The 12,847-nt window shown below is 35.0% G+C and overlaps 1 protein-coding gene across 1 annotated transcript; it reads right to left on the bottom strand.

The window, feature by feature from the left end:
- Positions 1–5,312: 5,312 nt before the first annotated feature.
- Positions 5,313–11,995, bottom strand: LOC107458034 (auxin response factor 8; the record flags this gene model as incomplete). The annotated part of the gene is given in 13 exon segments (XM_021127540.2): positions 5,313–6,325; positions 6,816–6,963; positions 7,322–7,397; positions 7,676–7,798; positions 7,883–8,047; positions 8,147–8,237; positions 10,133–10,217; positions 10,295–10,450; positions 10,549–10,605; positions 10,696–10,794; positions 10,926–11,041; positions 11,219–11,550; positions 11,625–11,995. Coding segments are annotated over 12 exon segments (2,175 nt in total), but the record flags the coding sequence as incomplete, so codon positions are not given.
- Positions 11,996–12,847: the final 852 nt, after the last annotated feature.

Here is a 12,847-nt window from a genome sequence, read left to right as displayed (position 1 = left end):
TCCATGCTAGAGAGGACATTGTCCACTTTAATAGACAATTCTTGAATTTTATTTAGATTCTCGCTTTGAATAACATCGTCAAAAATAACTTGGTCATCCTGTAGAAAATAAAAAACATAAAATTTTAAATTACTCGTAATACATTATACTAGAAATTAAAAACCCATTAAGTCTTACCTTAGCACTAGGAATTGTAGTTCCAAGTTGGTCACCAAAATCAACTTTGATAACATCACAGTCCAGTGACATATTCTGTGTGTTACATGCATCATTGGAGACCCCACTATATCTTCTTTAGAAGGAATATCCATGATTATTATCAACGGAAGAATATATTACGAGTAGACTTAGTTGAAAGGCAAATATTTAAAATAATTTGTCAACGTATAAAAATTTAGTCGGCTTGAACACATATATATACCCAAAAAAGATAACAAAATTTTAATTCTATCTTTTTAAAAATTTTTAAATCAACAGAATAATCTTAAAACTCTTTAAGATATCTTATCTTTTAATTAAAAACAAATACATTTCAAATTTTAAATTAATTTTTATTTCCAATTTAAGAAAAATTAAATTTGAAGAATTCATATAATTATATCTTATCTATAATTATTTTTAAGTAGATAAATAATAATAATAATAATAGACGCATTAGATTAATAACTAAATAAAACAAGATTCAAAACTGGTAGATAGGCCACCAATCGATTGAAATAATAAAAGATGATACTTCAATCGATTGCATTTAGAAAACAATCGATTGAAGCAGTAACTAAATCGACTCCAATCGATTACTATAATAACACAATCGATTGAATGAGAGGTGTGTGTATTATTCAATCGATTGCATTAAAATCCAATCGATTGAAATAGTATATATAAGAGTACTCCAATCGATTTCACTAAAAATTCAATCGACTGCAATAGAAATAAATCGATTGCATTAGAAAATGAGTTTACAACAATCGATTTTACTACCTTTTCAATCGATTGGTTTCCATACACATCTGATTGCAAGAATTCTTCAATCAATTTAATACAAGAACTGATTGCAGATCTACATGCATAGCTAATACTTTAAAAACAAAACAAGCTGATCAATAACTTATGCTTCTGTTGCAATAGTAGCAGCATCAAACATACCTAGACTCTCAAAAGTGAAATTACACAATGAACAATAGTATGACTCTCAAAAGTGAAATGACACATTTCATACAGTGAAGATAACACCTAGATTTTGTCCTACATTTTTTGTAACTCAATGTATTAACTCCCATCCAAGCATCAATGGAGATCATAGGATGATGTGGAATGCTATAAAATAATTTCTTCATGGTCCAGGCCTTGGGATGATGCCCCTTGGGTTTGTGATGCCCAGATTAGTGCATAGACTATCAATTGCTTCTCCCTGACGATTGATAGCTTCCGTTTGCCTGTCTTGACACTGCCTCATATCAGCAAATTGCTCCTCCATATATACTCTCATGCTTCGCAATTCATCCATCAAATCTTGCATTGTTGGCGAAGGAGGGGGTGGTGGTGGGGGTGGCTCTGTTTGTGCTTGCACCTGGTCTTGTGGTTGCCCTTGAGCCTGAGGTTGTTGGGCATCCGGATCTCTTCCCATCTATCTTAGAGTGCTGTCATCAATCTTGGCTACATTAGTCAAGACAACACTTTTCTCTTCAGTCAAGTCAATTCCAAGCCATTTGAAAATCTTGGTCCAATGGCAAGCATATCCTAAACCAACACTTGATTTTCCTTTCTTCATCTCAAGCATATGATGAACCATAAAATAAGGCCAAACTCTATAATGCCGTGACCCTAAATCAAACTCAATCAGTGGCATTGCCTCCTCACCAGTTTCATTAGGTTCAGGAACAACATAATTTAAAGTACTATAAACAGCCCTAACCAAGTGCGGGTAATAATCATGCTTAGTTTGTACAAAATCAGTCAAGTGTTGTGTTTGCAAAGCATTCCAGACCAAGTTATATGTCTACCATGAATGAACTCGGCTGTTATGTACCTGGGAGGAACAATTGGCCTTGACTCGAACTTCTCCACATAGTTTTTTAGTGCCCTTTGAGACGGCAACCACCTTGCCATGTAATGTGATGAAGCAACCAGTCTGGCGGAAGCAGAGCTTTCTCCCTCAACCCTAGCTCTTTTAGTTTTCTTAGTTCTGGCCATTTTGGGATATTGATTTAGTGGGTTTTGTAAAGAATTGGATGAGGATTAATAATATGTATGTAGGACGGAGTGGATGTTGGTGAGATTGGAGAAGAAGAAGAGAGAAAAAGAAGAAGCTTTCTGGATTCAATGAGAGAGGAGAGAGGGGGCAAAAATGGGGTGTTATGGTGTTTTAAAATGTTATAGAAGAGTGAATACGCATGGTTTGGGTTTAATGGATAGCGAATTTCAAATTTCAATCGATTGGATTATATTAGCCGAAAAAAACACATGCAATCGATTGGATTACAATACCAATCGATTGAATGCTGAAAAAAACACATTTAGGACACTTCCCGATCGATTGAAGTTTCAAACCAATCGATTGAATTAGAAGTTACGTGCAAAGTTCAATCAATTTTTAGCCGGAACCAATCGATTGAATATTGAAACCAATCGATTGTTTGGAAGAATTCAATCGATTGAAAATCATAAACAATCGATTGAATTACATAAATTTCACATTTAATTCATTGTTCAATCGATTGGTTACTTTGACCAATTGATTGATTTATGCAAAACCATGCTTACCAGGAATATACAATCGATTGTTTAGTGATAAACTGAAATCCAATCGATTGGGTTAAATTTCAATCGATTGGTTCGATAGTCCAATCGATTGGATTTCAGTGAAACACGATTTCATGACTCCTCAGGAACGTCTCGGATCGAATGTAATATTTTAATCAATTGGGATCCATGGAGGATATAATTGTTGTTGTTTTTGCAAATGATTGTTAATGAACATGATAGATTTATGATAAATAAATAATTTATAAAATAAAAAATAGTTTCTATAATTAAATAAAATATAAGGGGTTAATTTGCAATTAAAAATAGTTCAAGGACTACATAACAATTGATAAAAAAATTCTAAAAACATGTTTTCTACTTGGACCACTAAGTAGTCCAAAGGTTCTTGGACCACCGAATCCTGACCCTAGTTACATGAATTTGTTATGAGGCCTCCCTCATAGGGCTTATGCAGTAGTATAGTACTCGACTAGCTTATATTAAATATGCAATTAAATTGAGATGGGACCTGATGATTGCTATGAGATTTGTTAGCTCCATTAGTTTGCATTCTGAATTTCCTTGATAGTATCTAAGCATTGAAATTGGCTAGTGGCTACTTCAAACCGTTCTATCTTCTATGTATGGTGGCCGGTTTGAGTTGTGGACCAAAATGGCCCGTTGGGAAGTTTAAGAATTTTAAAGAATCAGTTAATTTTCTAAATCTAATCGACGAAGTTAGTAATAATCATGAAGGCGAGACATGAAAGTTGCAAATTGTAACATCCACCATGAGACAATAATCATGAAGCTTTCTTTCAAAATGTTTGACATGAGGTTTTGAATTGTGTCTTGTTTTTTCATGCATAGATTTACACATAACATATATTAAACTACCAAAAATGCCCTCCAAGGTTTTAGTCGTTAACAAAAATATTTTTGAAAAATAAAAAACGACAAAAATATATTCAAAATTTAATATGTGACTAATGTCTAACGTGAAGTGAATAGAAAGACGTACTTCATATAAAAAATTTGTTACGTTTTTAAATCTTTTAAAAACATTTTGTCATTTCAATCTTTCAAAAATAATTTTATCAACTAAATTTTTTAGAGAACATTTGGTGTTTTACTCTATAGCACAGCTAATCTTTAGTAAAATGATTTGTTATATGCACCATTTTTTATAGGATACCATTGGATGAGATAAAAGTGGAGTCCGCACTCAATAAAATGCAAATAGAGATCCTTAAAAGAGATCCTTTGAAGACCATTCAACTATAAAATCTAAACCCAGCTGTAAGACACTCAACTGGGATGCAATGCCACACAAATAAACATGAAACATAACTTTTCAGCATTGTCTACATTACTTTCTACAATACATTAGCTCATGCAAGAGTGGAACCAAATAGTACAATACACTGATAACACTACATTTCTAGCTTTCAGTGCGCAAGTTACAAACTAGTAGAACAAATGTTTGTCCTAAAGATTCTTTTGATTAAACAAAAATAGTTTATCCTAAGTTTCTCATCATAATTCTTAAAACCTTACCAATTCTCCAAGTAATAAGGACGATAAAAGTGGAATAGATAAATAATACAGAACATATCTGGATATGCAAGTTCTGGTCTAAAAGTAGTGCTCAAACATGTAATACTTAAAGTCATGACCATGGGAATTGAAGGGATACAGTTTTCAACATATCAGTATTCGCCTATCGATGGTAGGCCAGGAACACCGTCACGAGATTCTACGGCTTGTTCTCCCATCTTCTGAATATCCTCAGGTGAAAGTATTTTGATATACCAAACATTGTTGACAAATGATCTATAAGAGGATATGCAGAAAATCCACATACCAAAAGGAAAAAATGTCAACAAAAATGAAATAAATAAGGTTTAAAAATACTGTCAGTGTTGGTTTGGCGCTTATTAAAATTGGCTTGGATTCAAATATTTTAAAAAACATTTCGTTTAAGCCCCTATCATAATCATAATTTTGATGGTTCTTAATCCCCAATACTAGTAATATTCTATATTTGTTTGTCTCTAAAATATTTATGGTAATTTGGTTTGGATAATATTATCATAGTAGCAAATTATCATAACCTTTTGTGGACAAAATCAAATTATTTTTCAAAATGTATTAATGTATATGATATCAAAACAGGAATCTTATAGGAGTCAAAACCAATTTTTTCTTTTTCTGTTTTGAAATGTTTGGATTGAAACCAAAAGGAAATTTCATTGCAAACATAACCAAGATTTACAATATTTACAAGGACCAAAACCTTTTTAAAGACAATAAAAAGAATATTGCATGTTTTGCTAAGGTGAAGGGTTGTGGATATAATAAGGCAAATTCATTCAGTAAATATGAAGTTGTACTTACTCCCATGGATCGTCCCCAAGGAGAAGAATATCATTCTCCCTGTCGACGAATACAAGCTGCCAGCCTGATCTAAGAGGGTCTTCTAACTTCCCCTCAATTCCAAACATCTGAGCCAACTCTTCTCGTGACTCGAAAAGCAGCAGTTAACAGCAATAGCATATGACTCAAACCTTGACAAATGTTGGTGTCTGGTTTTGGGGGTCAACTTGTCCTGCACTTTGCATTAACTCAGATGAATCTTGCATGCAAGCATATAGAGGGCCCTGGAATCCAGAATCCCCTAACGGCATTGTTGAAGCATCGGTATCAGCAGATGAAGTTGTGTAATGGGGGACAGTGGTGGGGAGTAGAAGACCAGATGAATCGATATTGACTCCAAAGAGAGTCGGGTTCTGAGCATCTGAATTACGATGTGGTGATGCCACTGCAATATCTTTTCCAGAATATTGCACGTGTGACATTGAGTTGCTGAAAGCATTGACCTGAAGAGGTGTATACTTTGGGGGCCATGATTGTTGGGGCAACTGTTCGGTTGGTATAGACTGACCACCTCTAGATAGATTCAAGAGATTGCTGCTCCCTTCAGGACAAAGTGAACCAAGCATGTTCTGTCCTGGCGAACCTGATCCTTCAAACTTCATGCTGCCATCTACAAACTCAGGTTTCGAGTACGATGGTGAAGGCAAGCTAGAGTGTTGCCTTTGGTGGAGCTGGTCACCTTGAACTAAAAGTGCATCCTGATAAGTGTGCTGCTGATGCTGATGCTGCTGCTGCGCATGGTCTTCTCGGTTGTTCGATTTCTGAAAGAGCTGCTGCGACAAGTTCTCTGTCAATACCGGGGCTTGTTGCTGCAAGATATTAGAAGTCACTGATTGCTGAATTGTTTGCTGCTGTTGAAGCTGGATAGGAGTGTTGACATTTCCTGGTTGTTGGAGATAATTGAAAGGCTGTTGGAAATTCATCATTTGTTGCCTCAAGAGTTCTCCACTCCCCATGTTTTGCAAACCAGCTGCCAACATTGCTTGGTATTGCTGATTGTGATCATTTCCAAGCAAAGCCGGATCGAGCCTCTGCTGCATCCATGGCAGCATACCGACAGTTTGAAAATTGAGGGAATTCAGACCTTGGTCGCCAGCTCCACCTCTCAGCCACATTAGCCCATTAGTTGCATCATCTCTGCCATCTGTAACACGATATTTTGTTAAAAAGAGAGACATACAAGTGTACTTAACCAACCACATCCACTTCTTATATTGGCATGGTTGGAGACTCTAGGGCAATTAAGTAAATATGAACAAAGAGTTCCCCTTCTGCATGAAGAATATCGAAAATCTAATTGGCCTAATTTGAGTTCCATCTAAATCATTTGACGGCACATAATGGAGTTTTCAACATTCAATTTTAACTATTTTTCGTTAGAAGATACATCGACAAGGAAAAAAAAATTGTGGGGCTGCGGAGGATCTGGAAAATATGTTTTAGGAAACAAGGAAAAAGGGAATATGTAAATATAAAAAAAAAAAACATTACAAAATCTTATCAAATTGTCTGCTCTCTAATATGAAACAATATCTCTTCTTTAATCCATGGCATTAATGTCACATTATACAATGTACATCATAATTAGGTGGAAGACGCTTTTAAAAAACTTAGTACCAAAATAAAACTAGTACCAAGAAAAGATGAGGTGCCTGGATGCCATGGACGTTTCAATCTGAGTGGGAATAGTGATGGATACATTGGGAATGTTGTTAAAGGCTCAATTTCCCATAATGATACTCGTGGCTGCCTATCTCCTGCTGTGGATTCATCCCAACCAACCTACAAAGGTAAAGAACAAAGAAAAACTTACTCATGAAGTTGCTAGCTTAGGAGATTTAAACATCAGATGAAGTGAAGGAAACTTTTTAAGTCACAAATTTGAAGCTTTGTGCCAATTGAATCGTGTCCTTATCTTTCCTGACTGAGATATTTAACCTTGTATTTAGTTAAACATGTTCTTAATAATAACAAATGGCTGCAAAAGAAGAAAGCTGCAGTACCATAACCAAATATAACATCTGCACCTTTATAATTCTTTAACGTTATATTTGCAAAATGCATTAACTTCGATTCAATAACAGAATACATTGCATGAAATGCTGCCTAGTTTTATGCATTAGATTGTGGTCTTATATACCTTTACAGATCGCCAATGAGAATTTGGCCATCGAACTGGATCCAAGTCACTTATTCCAGTTATTGTACCCATGTACCTGCAAAAAAAAATGTGACTACAGCCTAAGTAAAAGCAAATAGAATGGTGCCACACTGCAAAAGTGAATTCTACCACCCTTTTGGTGAAATCACCAAATTTTACTTTGTTTGTCTGTTACCATGATGAAAATATCTATAAGCATATTCATGCATAGTACCAAACTAACAGAGCATAGCATTCACTTTTAAGTTACTCCTGTATCATACATTCAACTATATTTGTCCTAGCAAAAGAATAAAATAAAATAAAATAAATATATTTGATTGTTGTAAGTACCTCCGGACACTTGATTCTTCAGTCTCGAAAAGCATCCTGAAACGCATACCAACAGAAACACGGGTATGGTATACAGCTTTGATATACTTTGAAAGTGGTATGACAAACTCGGATGGACTAGCCCTGCGCATGATAAGACTGTCAAAATAAGCATTGTAATTTCTAATAGGATGGTTCAGAAGATGAAACGTATACTAAATTCACAACCTTGGATTATAGAACACTGTGAAACAACTATTAGTTGCTGCAGCATGGGCAGCAGCTGCCAGAAGGCCAATATGCATACTGTCACTGGATAGAACTGACGAAGGCATTACAGTTTGTGGTCTATTGGCACGACGTATTCCTAAAAGAAGCTGATTCTTTTCGTTCCTAATAATGAAAATGCAGAGAGATTAGAGAGAAACAACAAACAAACTCTCTGTAGCATCCAAGGGAAAATTATGTTGCCAAAAAGGTAAAAGTGAACACCATATGAAAAGCACAGAATCTCCTGCCACAAGTCTTTTGGCACTAACAAATACACTCCAGCCGGTAGTAAGAAGGTGCCTCTTTGGCTGCCCTGAAATGATATGCAAGCAACAGACATGTCACCTTAATTGTTTTACTAATTTATGTAGTTACTACAAGCCTGCTTGCTTAAACAATAAATCAAGTACTATCAAATATCAAAAGAGGATTGGTAGAAAGAAATTTCTGTTAAGAGGTACAAAACAAATGTATACTTCAATGGCAGAGACCCAGCATAGACCGGAGACCAAATATTTGAAACAACCTTTTCAGAAGCCAATGTTCTTTGTTAAAAGGTACTTTAGCTGGCTGCCATGTTTACTAAAGGTCCGATTTTAATGGGGTAAAAAAATGTCTATAAAATTGAGGGAATCTACAGATGTGCCAGCAATCCAGCATATTTGGATGTATTTATCAAAGTAAATAGTTGGTTTTGCTACATTACTTTATTGTAAATAAATCCCTTTGGTCCCACACTAAGATAATGTAGCAATGTCCGGTTTGAGAGAAGGGGAAAACCAAAATCATTACATTGCTAAGCTCTATCCATACACAGCCTTTTACACTCCAGAAAACATCATAACAATTTGGACTTAATCCCCCTGTGTACAAGGGAAGATCGACTTTCTTAATAGTACAATACTACAATTTGATTTCCTATTGGATGACAATCAGTAGGAGACTGTAATTTCTTACCGTAGTGTTAAAATCTCGGAAATACACATTTCAGCTTGGGTCACAGATCACTTAAATTAGATATTATTTATGTTCTTCACAGGATGTGTTCAGTATTCTAGAGAAACCTAATTGATTCACCACATCATTTGCACATAATAGATCTATATTTGATAAAACAGGGATAGTCACTATTAACTTGTTTTAGTAATCTAAACTCATAAGAGTTTTAAGAGTTAACATGAGAGTTTAACAACCAAGATTCTAAGATCAACTGATGTGCTAATCTATAAGTTTGAAGCTTATGCATTTTCCATACACAACCACAAAATTCATGATGGTACAGAAAAAATTGCTCACGTGATCATAAGCAATATATATCTTAAAATCATTTAAGATATACCATAGCTAGTGACATTAACGTGCTTAGTTGCATTAAGATTCTACCTCCCCTACTCTAAAATTAAAATCATAATGTGTATTCTGGGATAATCAATGCAAATATACACCCAAGCCAGTACAGCATAAATTTCATACATGCTAAAAAAAGCATGTATTGGTTTGCTGGCATGTCTTTTGGGGAACAAACAGGCCCTATCCTATATAAGATTAAAGAAATTTTTTTATTTCATTTTAAGAAAGGCAAGACATTAAAGCAAATCATGTAACTATCACTTAATAGGAAACATGTGAATCAGGATGACAAACTAGCATACAAGAAGATTCAGTTAACCTTGAAAACCTCCTATCTATGCTTTCAGCAGATATTTCAGTTTTTTAAGGGTAAAGTATACTTTTTATCTCTAATGTTTGCGATTTTCTTCAAAAATACCCCTAACGGTTAATTTCATACAATTTTGTCCCTACCGTTTTTACTTTATTGAATTTTATCCCTGAGGTTTTCGATTTGTGTCAAAGCTATCCCTAGATGTTTTCAATTTTGTTTCTAACGTTTTAGATGGAGTTAATGTTCAGGGGTAATTTTGACACAAATAAAAAACATTAGAGACAAAATTGAATGAAACTAAACGTTATGGATATTTTTTAAGAAAAGCACAAACATTAGGGACAAAAACATACTTTACCCATTTTTTAATCATGCTACTATGCTAGCTTTATTGTTATACAGAAACAGGGAAAATCCACAAATGAAAATGGTAGAAGTATAAAATAGCAAGCCATTGCAGTCAAAGGAACAAGAACTATTGCTATGATCCTCTTTGACATAAAGAAATTCATGTGATAAAATAACAAAAAAACACAGACTCTTACCTCTAAAAATATGACGAAATTTCCACTCAACATCATGGAGATCCCGAGCAATTAATTCTTGAGCAGGCGGTTGCTGCGAGAAATCCTGTACAACCCAAACAGAAGAGAAATGCATCTATATTCTACCAGAGTAAAACACAAAGGAAATACAATGGATACTACCAGCGGAGGGAAAACTTTCTCAGCTGCACGACGAGGAACGGAAAACCCTCCATGTGTGCTGGTGTCACTAGCCGTTAAGGTCTTGCAAAAATAATTTGAGGGCTGCTTACTTGGAACTCCCAATTCCATGGGAAGAAAGGTATCCTTCTGCTCTTGCTACATGCAATGTATAACCAAAAGCAAAAACTTCAACTCTAGAAATATAAAACAGCCTCGTTACAAACAAAACAAGCTGTCAAAGACAGAAAAAATACCGGAGTCAACGGTTGCAGTGTCATTTGGGCATAAACTTCATCTGTTTCAACATCTGCCTGGAAAATTAATGCATATCCTAGTTGACTGAGTTTACTCTAATGAGGCAAAGGCAACTCAACTATCATTACTAAAGATATAATACCGACATGCATCGTAACATTGTGAAGTTGGCAAATCAACTGGGGCGGCAAGCTCGGGTAATTTGGTATGTGGCCATCAACTTCTCGGTTAGTTGTGGCAGCAACCTAGAATCATTGTTCAGAACATGTTCAGTTCAATGTTGATTCATATGCATAATCAACCACAACAAAGTTAATGTACCTTCCGAAGAAGGAAAAATGCACGATACCGAAACAATCAATGAAGTATAAAGCACCTGCTCACTATGACCCTGAGGGAAGTAAACCACACGAGTCCCTGCAGTTGGTAGGGACACCAATGGACCCGCACATGCATGCCATAGCTCAGAATTCAAGCACTTCTTCTCCCCTCCTATCAATCAAGTTATACCAAAAAAAAGAGAGAAAAAGGGAAACACTCACAGTGGCATTGAAACAAACACAAAAGGGGCATTGAAAGAGACTCATAATATTTGGATGCTAAAATTTCAATTTTTTTTTTCCCACTATGCAAAAGAGAGAGAGAAAGAGAAATGCAATGAATAGATACCTTCATGTTGTCCCTGCTGAGGCAACCCTGATGTTGAAAGCTTCATATCAAGCTTTACCCTTTTCCCTCCTTTTGAAGACAAAGTGTTCAGCAATCACATAAACACACATGGAACCCTAACTCATTTCCACCATCACCACCCTCAAATTCTCGCAAACCCTTTACATTCCTCCCACTTGCCAATGCACCCCATCCCCACAAAAAACACACATCACTCAGCAATGGGATCCATAAAACACAACACCATCACCAATTCACCATAGTACTTATATAACTAAAAAAAGGAAGCCAGAACCAACAACTACCTAGAAGAGAATCAATTCAACCCTTCCCTGCAAAAGGGGGCTATTATATTAGTCTTTGCAACAAAACATTTCAATCAAACAAAGGCATGGAACATGATGACCTATGAGTTGAACACAATTGAGAATTAACCAAGCTGCACCACCACCAACTGCATCAAAAAGGTTGGTAACATGTTGTTCAAGATCTCCATGAAAGGAACAGAAATAGTAAAAGAACAAAAAAAGCAAAAAAAAAAAAAAGAAGGAAGAAACAAAATAAAGCAGGAATATATGAATGAAATGAATGAAAGGGTTGCAAGAATAGCAAGTAGCAGCGGCAAAAAACAGCAAGTGAATGAAAGTGTGTTGAATGAAGTAAAGTCCCTCTTTTGTGGTTTATCTATCACTGAGACACACACCCCACAATACTGAAGAAGAGATTTTTTATTATTTTTATTATTTTTATTATTTTTGGGTTTGAAAAATTGAACAGTGACGAGTGAGAGTGAGAGTGAGAGTGAGAGAGAGAGAAGAGAGAGAGAGAAAGTAAAAGGAGGGTCTTTGCCATATACAAGGGGGTCCCGACCGAGCTGGACATGGGTGCAGAGGAGAGAGAAAGTGAGGAGAGAGAAACCTCAGTGAACAGATAAAGACCGTTGGATCTTCCGTACAAGTTAATCGTAGCCGTTGGTTTATGTCTGATGTGACAGCAGGCATGTGCCACCATCCTTCAGTGGTCGTTGTCAGAGTATGGAGTATTATGAAGGTGAGAAAAAATAAATAAATATAAAATTACCAGAAATAAATAATAAGATAATAAGATAATAATATTGTAGTATTTTAATGGAAATAAAAATATGTGTAGGAAATAAAACTATAAAAGAGGGAAGGAGAGAGCGCGTGCTGATTGATTGTGTGAGGCGTAATAAGTAGCAAGAAAAAGTTAAAAGCAAATAGATTGTCATTGATGGATATGCATACCTTCTTTTTATTTTTTATTATTGTTTTTTTCTACTCTTTTATATATTGCAGATTCACTATTTCATTTTCACCACCACCCCCCAAAAGAAAAAACTCATTATTCACTTATGTATTTGTTTGGTTTAAAGGAAAATAGAAAGAAAGAAAATCAAAATGAAAAACCACATCTCATCAGGCCCACATTAACTTTACTCCCTAAGTTTGGAATAAAAACTTGTACAATAATATTCCAAATTAATTTTTAAAATATTTTTAGTGGAATATTTTAATTTTTAAAAACTTTTAATTATTAAATTAACTTTTTATTTTTTTATTTATTAGATAATTAGTATTTATTATTATTCAATAAAAATAAAATAATTTT

The sequence above is a fragment of the Arachis duranensis genome, chromosome 7 (assembly GCF_000817695.3).
Source record: "Arachis duranensis cultivar V14167 chromosome 7, aradu.V14167.gnm2.J7QH, whole genome shotgun sequence".
Lineage (NCBI taxonomy): Eukaryota > Viridiplantae > Streptophyta > Magnoliopsida > Fabales > Fabaceae > Arachis > Arachis duranensis.
Note: the sequence above shows the minus strand (reverse complement) of the source record. Positions and strands in the feature narration are given on the sequence as shown.